The sequence below is a fragment of the Rhinopithecus bieti genome, unplaced genomic scaffold (assembly GCF_001698545.2).
Source record: "Rhinopithecus bieti isolate Rb0 unplaced genomic scaffold, ASM169854v2 scaffold_5333, whole genome shotgun sequence".
Taxonomy (NCBI): Eukaryota; Metazoa; Chordata; class Mammalia; order Primates; family Cercopithecidae; genus Rhinopithecus; species Rhinopithecus bieti.
The window spans coordinates 526,582-540,461 of NW_016804678.1; the positions used below are offsets into that span (position 1 = coordinate 526,582).

Here is a 13,880-nt window from a genome sequence, read left to right on the forward strand (position 1 = left end):
GGAAGGCTGTGGGCAGAGCAGGGACGGCCGCTTCAAGCTTGGGTAAGGGTGTGGGCCAACCAGGGTGGCGCTGAACTGAGGCTCGAAGCTTTGTGTCCCAGCAGCTCCTGGTCAGCATTGGGGTCTTTGCTCAGGGAGGGCCATCTGGGTTCTCAAGCTGGCTATCAACTCCCAACCCCTACTCACCAAAGCGCCACCACGTTGCCATGGTAACCAAGGCTGAGCACCTCCTTTCTTTTCCTTGCTTCCCTGGAAGGACACAAGAGCAGAACAGGTGCCCCCCGCACCTATGCATAGGTGCCCCGGACACACCTGCACCCCAGCTGCACACAGGGGCAGACCCAGGAGGCCACAAGAGGTATCATGTGCAAGCGTGGGGACCATGGGGCTGGGCCATGCAGCATGCCTGCAGGACCCCGACTTTTGTTCAGGACACAAAACTATAAAGGGAAAATCCAGACCCAAATGCCCCAGATCAGAAAACCCACATGGCAGAGGCAAAACTGCCTGGGCGATCTATGGAATTCAGGTTATCGATGTGGGACCTCCACAGGGATCGTTACAGAACTCATCAAGGTGGCCCCAGAGTCGCAGGATTCACTAGAGATGATTCCCAAAATTATTCGGAAAAATAGGACAAGAAATCAAAGCATATTTTGGGGAACAGAAGATTTGAACAGGACTTGCAGGTAGTAGCGGTATCAAAAAGCAGCAATACGCAGAGAAGGTGGTGTGGCCCCCATGAGAGAGCAGATTGAACGCTCACCGGGAGCGGCCTGGAGAAGCCCGAGGGAGCCAGGCACCTCCCCTCCTCCAGGGGTGCAAGGTTGACAAAGTAGGAAAGGACACACAGTCGCAGGGCAGCAGGGAGGCCGGCCCAACCCGGGGCTTGTTGCAATCCCAGCTCAACGACCCTGTGGGAACCGTGAGCTCCTGGGAGCTCAGGAGCTCACCCCATTCCCATGGGTCTTCCCCAGCTCAAGGGCTGCGGAAGTGTGGCAGGCAGGTTGCTTGAAGCAGTTCCTTAAACTGATTTTGATGTATGTGTATGTGTGTGTGTTCATGTGTGGATGTGCATGCATGTGTACATATATATGTATATATGTATGTATATGCATATGTGTATGCATGTGTGTGAGAATAGATATTGTGGGCATGTACGTGTGTTTGTGTGTCTGTGTGTGTTTATGGTGTGTGCATGTGTCTGTGTGTTTATGTGTGTGTGTTTGTGTGCACCTGTATGTTTATGTGTTTGTGTTATGTGTGCTATGTGTCTCTGCACATGTTTATGCATGTGTGCATGTGTGTTGTTATGTGCATGTTTCTGGTTTGTTACATGCATGTTTGTGTGTGTTTACATGCATGTGTGTGTTGTGTGTGTGTGTATGTTATGTGTTTATGTGTTTATATATGTGCATTGTGTTGTATGTGCATGTGTGTGCATATGTATTGTGTGTTTATGCGTGTTTGTGTGTATGCATGTGTGTGTTGTGTATTTATGTTTGTGTATGTGTTATGTGTTTATACTTGTTTGTGTTTGTGTGTGCATGTGTGTATGCCTGTGTCTGTGTTTATGTGTGTGTATGTGTGCGTTTATGTGTGTGCATGTGTGCACTCTGTGTGTGCCTGTGTGTGCATGCATGTGTTGTGTGTCTATGTTTATGTGTGCGTCTGTGTGTGTGTGTTTGTGTGTCTTGTGTGTTATTGTGCTATGTGTCTGTGTGTTTATTTGCATGCATATGTTGTGTGTGTTTGTGTGTGTAACCATGTGTGCATGTGTGTGCTGTGTTCTCTGTGTATGTGTGTATGTGTATGTGTGTCTTTATGTATGTGTGTGTGTCTGTGTGGCTACATGTATGTGCATGTGTTTTGTGTGTGTGTGTGTACATGCACACAGTCAGGATGCTAAACGGCCTGAATAGGGATGGGAGTTAGGTCGGGGAAGCCCCTCACAGCACACCTGGAGTGTAGAATTTCTTCTATCATTGACGAAAAATTATCTGAGAGTTCTAAAGAGGGTGCAGTGTGGTTGGATTGGTATTTTAGGATGATCTAGGTCAAAATAGTTCACTGCATCATTTCTCAAATTTTGTTTACATTTTCATCAGAAACAGCTTTTAAGCCCCTGTGGAGATTCTACTCGAAGCCAGGTGGGCAACCAGTGCACCAAAGTGTCTTCCCGTAACAGGACTCTGCTCTGCATGGTAAATTAATTGAGAGGATGCTTCAAAAGTGGCATCCAAGCAGGAGCCCCCAGGGCAGTCTTCCCACCGTCCCACTGAAATACCTCTGAAGACTTTGCCTGGGGGTGAGGCAGAGAAACCCACTGACCACCCCTCAGCACCACAGGTGAAGCTCTGCCCTGGAGCACAGGGAGGGAGTGCACGCCTCGCAGGCTCGCCACTGCAGTAGCACAGGGCAGCCCCTATCATGGGCCAGGCCGATTCTGCGAGCCCACACAGCAGGGAAAAGAAGACACGTGCTTCACAGAATCAGGGTGGAGCATGGGAGCCCCAAGAAGGCTGCCCAAAGCCCGTCAGAACCAAGTGTCTGAGCACCAAGCCGGCAGCCCAGTGGCTGCCTCCATGCTGGCAATGACGGAATGTTGGAGGCCCTTCCAGAGGCTTCTGCCCTATCACCACCCTCGGGTCAGCCCTTGTCTGCATGTGCGCATGTGTGTGCATGTATATGTACATGTACATGTGCGTGTGGTGCCCACATGCGGCCAGCTGTCAGGCATTAAGCAGGCCCACACCAAACTGCCCCCTGGGGGTCCTCTTGTGGTCTCCTGCTGCCATGTGTCAGGTGTCAGGTGTCTGGAGTTAAGCTTGGAACTGTACCTGAGCCTCTGGATGCAGCGGTCCAAGCTGTCAGTCACTTCCATCAGCCAGCCCTGCTTGTGGCGTTTCTCAAGGGCTGCTTTATCCACCTGGGGCCATGAGACATGGGGACACGCAGTTACAAGTCTTCCCTAAGTGTATCATCCCCAACTAGGAAGGCGACATCTCCCGTAGGTCCCTTGCTTTTCTATAACACAGTCTCAGGGAAGACACCACAAGCTGCCCTCCCTCTATTTATTCCTTCTCCCACCTCCCTTATCAGCAGAACCCAGGTAGGGGTTCAGGGTGACACAGTTCAGCCCCAGGAGATAATCTACGTCCAAGCTAATCACAAGGACCTGTCCACTATCTCCATCCTCCCTTGCAGATAAAAACATCGATTTCATCTAAGACTAACCAACGAGATAAAAGAAGGGATTTGGAGACATGACTTTCCTGATAAAATAGAGTTGTAGCAGCCACTTCCCTTCTCACCTCTTCCTATCTTGAACATGGATAGGATGGCTGGGGTGGGGGCAGCAATTGTTTCTACAAGGGAATCCCGAGGGAATCTAGAGCTATTAGCATCATTGAGCTGCCAAACCAATGCCAACACTATTGGTTACATGAGAAAAATAAAACCCTATTTATACAAGCTGCTGTAGGTAGGTTTCCTGTTACCTGCAGCTCAGTGCACTCCTAACAAGCACAGGTATGTATGATGTAGGTTTGGCATCAACTGAGTGGAAATTCCACTGGCACCTATCGCCAAGGCTTGCCTCAAGGCTCCTTGCCTCCTCCACTTCCGACTTCCCTTCCTCTCCTTAGCACCCACCAAAGAAAGATGAGAGCCTGCTATAGTTGGGATATATTTGTCTCCCAAACCTCATGTTAAAATTTGATCCCTGGTGTTGGAGGTGGGGCCTGGTGGGGGGTGTTTGGGTCATGGGGCAGCTTCCTCATGAATGGCTTGATGCAGTCCTTGCAGTAATGACTGAGTTCCTGCTCTGTTCGTTCCTACAAGAGCTGGTTGTTTAAAAGATCCAGCACCTCCCTCTCCTCTCCCTGCTCTCCCTCTCTCACTGTGTGACCCACCAGACCCCCTTCACCTTTCACCATGAGTGGAAGCTTTCGAAGACCTCAACAGAAGCAGATGTGGGCACCATGCTTCCTGTACAGCCTGCAGAACTGAGTCAAACAAACCTCATTTCTTTATAAATTAGCCTCAGGTGTTCCTTTATAGAAACTCAAATAACTAAGATGGGGCCACTGAGGGAAAGCTTCTTGTACTCACTTCTATGGAGGGTGACCTGTCTGCCTCCCCACCTGTTCAAGGTGGGGAGTCTATGAGTTCATTTATTCACACACATTCATTCCCTCCCATCTGTATTCCAGGGATGCGGTGGGATACAGGAAAGCTAGGTCAGAGTTTTGTGGGAGGGGAGCTGACAGGCATTACCCATGCAGGGTGATGGGCACTTTGAAGGCAGGAAGCTTACGTCGCCATGGAAACCCACCCAGTGAGGTCCAGTGGGGCTTTGTGGAGGAGGCAAGTGTGGGCTGGGCAAGGAAGGATGAGAAGAGGGGGTCTGTAGTGTGAGCGGTCCTGGAGGAAGGAGGGAGGGAGGAAGGGAGGCAGGCAGGAGCGAAGGCTAGGAGCCCCCAGCTCACCTCTGCTATCACACCGATGCACCCCACTATGACTGCGGCCTTGGCCTGAGCCCCGCTCATTCCACCGAGCCCAGAGGTGACAAAGACCTTCCCAGCCAAGTCCTCGATGCCCAGGTACCGACGCGCAGCATTCAACACGGTGAGCTGCAGGGAGAAAAGGTAGGGGATCACTGCCCACTTGCAGCCCGCCCCCTCCACCCCCCATGCTGGGACACCCACAGCCAGGCGTGGCCCCATCTCTCACCACAGTGCCGTGGACAATTCCCTGGGGACCGATGTAGCAGTAGCTACCTGCTGTCATCTGGCCGTACCTGATCACAGGGAGAGAAGCCAAGCCCAGGGCTCAGCCAGTGCCAGGCCCAGGCCCTCCCAGCCACTCCCTTTAGGAGGCTGAAAATTAGTATTTACCCAAGAGGCATTAATATATTCTCCTTTACATGAAATATAGAGAGAGAGCACAGACAACACAAGAAGGCTATGGACACCTTTGTCCCCTCTCGCCTCCCAGACATTTTACAAGCAGATTCTGTTCTGTTAAAAACTGTAGTGTAATTGGTGAAGAATTGCTTTGGGGAATATTTGGCCGTATGGACTCCAGCTGGACGTGCACAGCATGCCCACACTACATGCTTATGCCAGGCAGAGACACACATAAGGATGTTCACCGCAACTTTACATGCAGGGGCCAAGACCTGAAGCTGCTGAGATGCCCCTCCACCGAAGACGAGAGAAGTGAGCGGCGGCCTATGTGACCCATAAAACACCACATGGCAGAGAGGGTCAGGGCCCTGCACTGTGCCGTGGAAGCAAGCCAGATTGGGAGGCAAGAGGGTTCAATAAATTAGTGCAATTGAACATTGCAGGTAAAGGAAGAATGCGTGAGATCTGCTTCCTGAAATACAGCAATCTCCTAGCTCTCTTGTGAAGGTGGGAAAGGCAAGGCACAGAGGCCGGCCCCAATGGTCTAACCACCTAAATTGCCAAGTCCGCTTGCATAGAAAGTGTTTGGAAGAACACAGGAGACACTGTCAACGGGAGAATCTAGGATGTGAGAGGGATCTCCTTTTCATTGTAGCTCCATTTATAATGCTTGATGAAATACTTTGCATTGCTGGCCTCTGGGGCTCATGCCTGTAATTCCAGCAATTTGGGAGGCTGAGGTGGGCGGATCACCTGAGGTCAGCAGTTCGAGACCAGCCTGGCCAACATGGTGAAACCCCATCTCTACTGAAAATAGAAAAAAGTAGCTGGGCCTGGTGGCACATGCCTGTAATCCCAGCTACTTGGGAGGCTGAGCCAGGAGAATCACTTGAACCTAGGAGGCAGAGGTTGCAGTGAGCCGAGATCGCACCACTGCACTCCAGCCTGGGCAATAAGAGCGAAACTCCGTCTCAAAAAAAAAAAAAAAAAAAAAAGAAAAAAAGGAAAGAAAAATAAATAGTTTGCCTTACCTCTGTAACAAATGAAAAGCCTTCATTCCCTGAGAGGGGGCGTGAGGGACTTCTCTGGGGCACTGGCAGCATTCTGTGCCTAATGGTTTTGGTTGCACAGATGCACACTTTGTCAGAACCCGAAATGTGGTGCACATAAGATGTGTGCATCTCATTACATGCAAGTTTCACCTCAAAAGAAAAAAAAAAAACTGTAAACAAATATTGACTTCCAGTCAGTAATATTTACAATTGACTTTGAGATGCACACACAAAAAAACCCCCCAAAAACAACAAGTCGAATGAATGGATAGGCGGAGGGACAGATAGACAGCCACATGATAAAGTGAGTATGGTAAGTAGCACATTCATCACAAAAATTTGGTGGTATTCACTGTAAATTCGGTCAATTTTCTGTATGTTTGAAATTTTTCATAATAAAATGTGGGAAAAGGCAGGATCTAAAATTGTAGGTTCTCTTGCATTCAAGAATATAAAATTTGTAAGCATATACATAAAATTACAAGAGAATGCATAAAAATAAAATCAATTATGCTACAGTTCTGTGACTATGTCTTTCCAAACTTGTATTTAATATCACCATTTTGTTTTATAATGACCCATGGCTAACAGGGAAACACCGTGTAAATAGACTGAAATAGCGACTTACATTGTAACCCCCAAGGCAAAGAGCTTCTCATACTCCATCCGGGAGGAGTAGTTGGGAATGACCTGGAGAAGAGGATGGGGGCAGACAGAGGGGCTGAGGGCGAGCACAGAGCCCAGGGGGTGATGCACAGCGTTGGGGCACTGGGCTTTCTTTCTGGCATCAGCACCATTTCTTTGGAGCCCTGGGCAGGTGCTGTGCCCACTGCTGAGGACCCACCATCCCATTGGTGATGATGAGCCGGGGGGCGCTGCGGCTGCTGGGGAAGAGACCGAGCGGGTGTCCGCTGTACATGACCAAAGTCTGCTCCTCTGTCATCTTCGACAAGTAGAACATGGTCAACCAGAACTGGGGGAGGAGCAGAATGTGGGGAATCTGTCCGCGGAAGCAGCACCCCATGCGCAGCCCCACACCACCATCCATGCCCAGACAGCTCCCGCAGGCCCCCAGGTCTCCATTCCACTCCAGTGGCCCTGGTGCCTCCCTCAACACCACCTCGTCCATTCCTATAACCTGAAATTTCCCCACACAGTCTACAATGCTGGAGCCTCAGGCACCAGGGAGGCAGAGGCCTGCCTCCTGAGCCATGGGTTTGTAAGCTCCTAGGCCAGAGGACCAGACTAGGGGAAAGGCCAGGGGTCGGAGCGATGTCACACGGTGCACAGTACCTGAGCCCAGTTGCTGAACACCTGCCCATTTCCTCCGTAAGTCACCAGCTCCTGGGGAAACTGAGGAAGACGCAGGGTCATCTGAGATGAAGGCCTGGGAAGGGCCTATGGAGTCGCAGACAAGGAGAGAAAGGGCCCTCATCCCCTGGGGGCCCAATGGGGCAAGGAGAGAAGCCAGAAGTGTGAGGCCCAGAGACAGACACAGCTGCAAGAACATTGGCCCCGGATGCGACTGGAGCAAGGGCTCAGCTTGGGGTTGGGGCGGATCTGGGTCTGGGGTCACAGTGGGAACTCAGCCTGGGGTCAAAGGCAGGGTTGATCTGTGACCAGGGCCTGGGGCCAGGGCCAGGGTTTAGGGCGTTCCCACCTACTAGGCAAAGTGGTCACATTCTGGCAACGTATCTCCCCCAAGGAATGCAGGGACACACCCCAGAGACATTCCATTCTCAAATGTGGGCAGCTGCTCTGTAGACGGGCTCAGGGTGCCCAAGACAGGCGTAAGGGGCCAGATCCATGCTACCCAATATGGTGGCCATCAGCCATGCGTGGCTTTTCAGCTCCGCTCCTTGCATAGATACACCCTGATTTCAAAGTCTCAGGATGAAAAACAATGTAAAATATCTCATTAATAATGTTTATATAGATTACATATTAAAATAATAGTATTCTGGAGCTGGGCGTGGTGGCGGGTGCCTGTAGTTCCAGCTACCCGGGAGGCTGAGGTGGGAGGAATGCTTGAGCCCCGGAGGTTAAGGCTGCAGTGAGCCAAGATCAAGCCACTATACTCCAGCCTGGGCCACAGAGTGAGACCCTGTCTCTCTAAAAAAAAAAAAAAAAAAGTAAAAGTAAAAAAATAATATTTTTGATATATCAGGATGAATAAAATATAGTGTAAATTCATTTATTTTTACTTTTTCATATGGCTGCTAGAACATTTAAAATTGGACATGTGTCCACTGCAGCCACAGTGACGTCCTGGTTTTGAGGCTGTACTATAGCCACGGATGCAACCACTGGGGGAGGCTGAGGGAAGGGCCAGGGACCTCTCTTACTAGCTTTGCAACTTCCTGTGAATCTATAATTATCTCAAAATTAAGAGCTTGAAAGCATGATGCGTGTGTCTCGCGCTCTGTTTCTGCTGGACAGTGCTGGGCCTCGGTTTCCCTGGCTATTACCTGGGCCACGGCGGGATCCAGGTTGTTCATGATCATATGCATGATGGCAGCGGCCGCTTTCGTCTGGCAGGGGTACTGCTCAACCGGGTAGGCCCTGCAAGGGAAAGCCCAACAGCCAGGCTGCCCTTGCCGCCAAAGCACAGCATCTAGCCTGGCCCCACCCAGCCCCTGGCTGCTCAGGCAAGGATAGCCGGACCCGGGACCTGCAGAACTAGCTAGGAACATACAGTGGGGGCTCCAGAGCCACTAGGGCTGAGGGAGGTGGCGTTCAGGCCCCAACCCACCCTGCTCTCCTTCCCTATTTGGCACACTCCACCTGGGAGACAGCTGCTGGCAAAGCAGAACTGATGACTGCTCTCCAGAAGCCTGTCCCTCTGGGTAAGCAGTTTATTCATTTCTTCTTTCATTAATTCAACAAACACTTTTGGGCACCAATTCTCCAGCAGGTGCCAGGCCCGGAGGTACTGGCTGGAGTGAGGAACATGGCTCCTACTTTAAAGGGAACAACCCTGGGATGACTCAAGGCAAGCCTGGGCCGCTGGCACCTTCAAGAACAACTGCAGATATACAGACTCGAAGCCCCACCCCAGAACTGCTGGGTCTGAAATTGGGGTAAGGCCTGGCAGCCCGTGTTCCCACAAGGCCTCCAGGGGTGCTGTGCACACTGTGGTTTGAGACCCTTATCAAGATCATGAGATATTTGAAGTCACTGCCAGAGCTCCCCAAAGCTCTCCCTGCCCTCTGGCAGAACAAAAAGTCATGGTTTTTAAAAGAGGTTTTGTGTACAATTTGTCTCCAGAATTGCACAGGACTGGCTGCTCAGGACAGATGGGCCAGGCCTGAGAGTCCTGAGAAGCTGCCCCCATCTTCTGGCAGGCTCAGGGGCTGCAGCCAGCACTGGGCTCCAGCTCCTGAGATGACAACACAGAGTCTTCTCTCCCCTGCCTCCTAGTCTGGACAGACTGGGTTTCCCCCTCACTGCCGACTCTCCCGTTGTTCCTGGCCCCCAGCACAGTCCCTTGTGGGAGCTGCCTGCCCCTCTGGGTCCCTTTGAAGCTGTGCCCACAAGGCTGACCTCATTTCAATGTCGGGGCAAAACCGGTACATGTAGATGTGCCCGTACAGTTGCAGCTCCTGGGCAAACTCTGGGGCCAGCAGCTCCTGGACATCCGCGGGGAAGTAGCGCAGGGCGTTCCTCAGCGCCAGCTGGGGTAGGAAAGCAGAGAGGCAGTGGGGGCTGGGGGTCCAGGCCCAGTGTTCTGAGGCCTGATGATGGGCCATCCTCCTTCCAAATGGATTTGCCTTTGCTCCACTTAGAAGCCTGTTGTCCACCCAGAGACCGTCTGTTCTCACCCCGGGCCCATCTACAGTGTCACCTTCCGCAGAGAGCCTTCCCTGATTGCTCCCTCCTGCCCCTTTCATGAAGGCAGACTGATCCCTCTCTCTTCTTGCTTATGGTGAACCACTCCTGTTCTGGGGATGGCGCTGCTTACCCCCAGGCAGGGACCAGAGAGGGGCCTGCTCGAGGCTTGTGGCTACGGTGTAGGATGCAGAGGCTCCAGCGGGGAGAGTAGACCCCACATAGCCTTAAGTACCCTGTGCAAGTGCAAGCGCATACAAGAAAAAGCTGTCAAAAGCAACATATATTTACACACACACATGAACTCTTTTGATTGTGAGCCACAGGAAGCAATTCCTATGGCTACCCAGATACATACACCTATACTCCATGCAACAAGAACAAGACTCAACTTTCCCACATGGGTTCTAATACATCCATCCTCTTCTAGCTCCTTTCATTTCACTTTCAAATCAGTACTGCTTCACTTCCTAAACTGATTTCGCAGCCTGCTGGTAGGCGGTAGCTGCAACCTGAGACCACTGTCCTCGCTATTCTAAAGGCAGTGCCAGCCTCAGCCCTGGGGCTTGATGGGACATTTTACTCATATGCTAGACAAGGAGGACCTCTTTCATAATCAGTTGTGTCAAATGCATTAGAAACATTGTTCAGGTAATTACATAGCTCAAAAAGCACAACAAAGGTTCTGTGAAAATTAGTGAATTTAAAATCGTGTCAGCTGATGGAAATGGCCATTCTTAAAGGTGAAATGTGTAAGAAGCTCAATCTGTTCTGAAATGAAGCACAAACTTGTGCCCTTTTTCCAAATCTGAAATACAGCCCCAAAGCTCTGTCTGCCACATTTTCCCCTTGTATAAAATTTCCATTTGCTAACCATTGAATTTTTCTTTATTGCTGAAATTCAGTAATTTGGCCTAGATACGTCTTTGTGTTGATTATTCTATATCAAGGTTTTTTTTTCTTTCCAGGATAAACTGCCTTTTAATCTGCAATTTCATGTTTTTATTTAGTTCATGAAAATTGTTTTCTATTTTTTGTTTAACACTTCATCCTCTGTATCTAGAGTTACCTAATAGGCATGCAATAAATACTCTTTTCAGTGGGGAAGAAAGGCTCACTCTCACTGGCCTGGATGTAATCCTCCATGCCTCAGACAGGAGGCAGCACTCAGCATTAAAACAAGACCATGGGGCTCACACAGGTCACGTGACCGGACCTCTGGAACTGTAGGAGAATAAATATGTGTTGTTTTAAGCCACTACACTTGTGGAGATTTATTACAGCAGACATGGGAAGCTAATACAGGCAGTAACAGAACCCTGCCTCGGGCATCAGGGCACCTGTGCCAGGCACACGCCTGTCCTGCGTGGTGGCTGAGCACCGAAATGAAAGGATGCCAGCCTGCAACATTGTTCAGCCCACAGTGCAGGGTGTGTGTGTGTGTTCAGCCTAGGACTTACTTTCATTCTAACCTGGCAGTCAGCTTGTGGGGCAGTAGCTCACTTTTAAACCTCACCCACATGAAAGTTTCTGTCACTATTTCTGCCAGAAACCATGGCCACTATCCAAATGGCTTGGCTTCATCTGAGTCACTCTTATTCCTGCACCCCCCTTGCACAGGCTTCATCAGGGTCCCCACCAGCTCTACGCCAAGGCTGCGTTGAGAGCCAGGAGCTGCAGCCAGACTTCCTGGGTGCGGATAGCACTCTGGGTTGCATGGGCTGCAGTGGCTCTGCAAGGCTGCTGTGGCACAGGCCTGCCACATGGCACATGCCCACTGCCAATCTCTGACTGCTCTTTCCCCATCTGTAAAGTGGGCATAATAACAGTATCCCCCTCAGAGGACTGCCTTGGAGACTCAATGAATTGAGGTATTTAGAACAGCCCCTGGCACACCGAAGTGTGTGTGAGTGCCTGGTTGTCAAAACTGTCATCTCCCACACTCGTGGGCCACCATGCTGCCCATTTTTTCTTCCAGCTGGGCCTCTGCCTTCCCCACTCCTCTGGGACCTCCACAGAAGCCTTTATACTCTGGTGGGCATAGTTAAGCAGCAGGTATGCCCCTTTTCAGAAACCTTCATGGGCTCCCTATTACCCATTTGATAAGGCCATGCTGTTCCTGTAATTTAGAGTCCTCCATCAGCCGGCTGGGTCTGGCTCTCCAAGCTCAACACCAAGCCCCGGCCTGCAAAGAACCTCCTTCACTTTGACACACCTCGGATGGCTCCGTCTCCACATTTGTGCACACTGCCTCCCCTTGTCTCCAAATGGCCTTTCTTCTTTCCCAGGCTAAGAACCTTGCCCAAGCTGCCATAGCCACCTCTTCCAAGAAGTCCTCTCAAGTTCCTCCTGCCGATTGAAATCTGATGGGATGTTTGTTAGGGCTCCGAGTGCAACTCTCATTCATTCAGCAAACATCTGCTGCTGTCACTGGAGACCTGGAAATGAACCCGGTGGAGTTCTGCCCTCAAGAAGTTCAGGAGGGGAGTATATTGGTAGTGATGGGGACACAGACGCCAGCCATCTTCGGATCTGCTATTGGATGCCCGGCACAGGCGCTGTGGATGGGGTGGATTTGGGGGAAAGGTCGCCAGCACAACCGGCACATGGCGGGAGGTACTGAGGACATTTCTAACATGGGAACTGCTTCCGTTGTGTGACTGAAATTTCCCTGTGCATGGTGAGAGCTGTGTCGGGCGCATGCTGAGAGTGTCCTGATTAACTTGGCAAAGGAAGGCCCCGCTCCAGTCACAGAGCTCTGTTAAAGATGAGCAAAGAATGACGCACACGTTAGTTCATCCAAAGCATGAAACACTACGCAGCCATTCAAAGACGGGACCCTCTAAATGCACCAAGAAAGAACAACCTGAAAAAAACCTAACGTGTATAGACGCGTCTGCTTGTATTTTTAAGAGGGTTCACAGACGTCTTCTGCACTGCATAGATGCATAGAATGTGTTTCTGAAATTCTTGAGTAGTTTTCAGTAAAGAAAGAGTAGGAGGAAAGTCTATATAACCGTGTCACCTACTTTATTTCATTTGGTCTCCTCCACAATCCCCTGGTGTCATTGTTTCCATCTTCAGCTTACAAATGCCAATAAATAAATAAATAAATAAATAAATAAATAAATAAAAGGCTATAGTGACTTCAGAAGGTGAACTGGGGAATTTACACTTTTATACATTCAACTTCTTATCTCATAAAATTGTCTTCAAATATGTATGTTAAAGATCAACGAAACACATTTAAACAAAAAATAGAAGGCAAGCCACAGGACTCAGGGAGCCGCCCATAGCCCTCAGACCTGCACCCGCTCCTACTCCAAGGGCTTCCTGACCTTCAAGCAAAGAGGGACATAACCCAGCAAAGCCCAGGTGGCCAGTCCTCCACCTGGAGCCACCTTCTCCCAACACAAGACACCCCGGGAGCTGATCACAGCCACGGGGAGCTGATCACAGCTATAGGGCGCTGCAGGGGATGTGCAGGCCGCAGGGCCTTCCCTGAGCTCCAGGGTGAAGGTCAAGGCATTGGCACCCAGTAGGGGGGTGACCAAGGGGAAGAAACATTAACAACACCTGGACAACCGGGAGATGGGCCAAGGGGAGCAAAGGGGCAGGGCTACCTGCTTGCAATCTGCCCCTGAGTACCCACCACCTGCCTGCCCCACTCCAGGACCCACCACTTACCCGCCTCCCCAGCACCTGACACTACCCTCCCCTGGCCCCCAGTGCCCAACACCTACCCTCTCCCCATCTCCCAGCACCTACCACCTACCCTCCCCACCCCAACACCCACCATCTACCCTCCCCTGCCCCAGTACCCAATACCTACCCTCTCCGCCCCCAATGTCCACACCTACCCTCCCTTGTGCCCCAGTACCTGCCATCTACCCTCCTCCTGTCCCCCAGTGCCTACCACCGACCCACCCCCCATCATCCCAGCACCCACCACCTATCCTCCCCACAACTCCCAGCACCCACCACCTACCATCCCCTGACCCCCAGTGCCCACCACTGACCCTCCCCAATCCCATCACCCACCACCTACCCTCCTCCCACCCCAACCCCCACCACCTACCCTCCCCCCACT

The 13,880-nt window shown here is 51.1% G+C and overlaps 1 protein-coding gene across 1 annotated transcript in view; it reads right to left on the minus strand.

Annotated features, from left to right (window-relative positions):
• Nucleotides 1-13,880, minus strand: part of UROC1 (urocanate hydratase 1) — a 36,121-nt gene that overhangs the window by 20,149 nt on the left and 2,092 nt on the right. Inside the window, 9 exon segments of the mRNA XM_017869902.1 lie at nt 187-249; nt 2,841-2,929; nt 4,491-4,634; nt 4,735-4,801; nt 6,591-6,652; nt 6,807-6,935; nt 7,256-7,315; nt 8,431-8,524; nt 9,506-9,636. Coding sequence (XP_017725391.1) covers nt 187-249; nt 2,841-2,929; nt 4,491-4,634; nt 4,735-4,801; nt 6,591-6,652; nt 6,807-6,935; nt 7,256-7,315; nt 8,431-8,524; nt 9,506-9,636 — 839 coding nt within the window.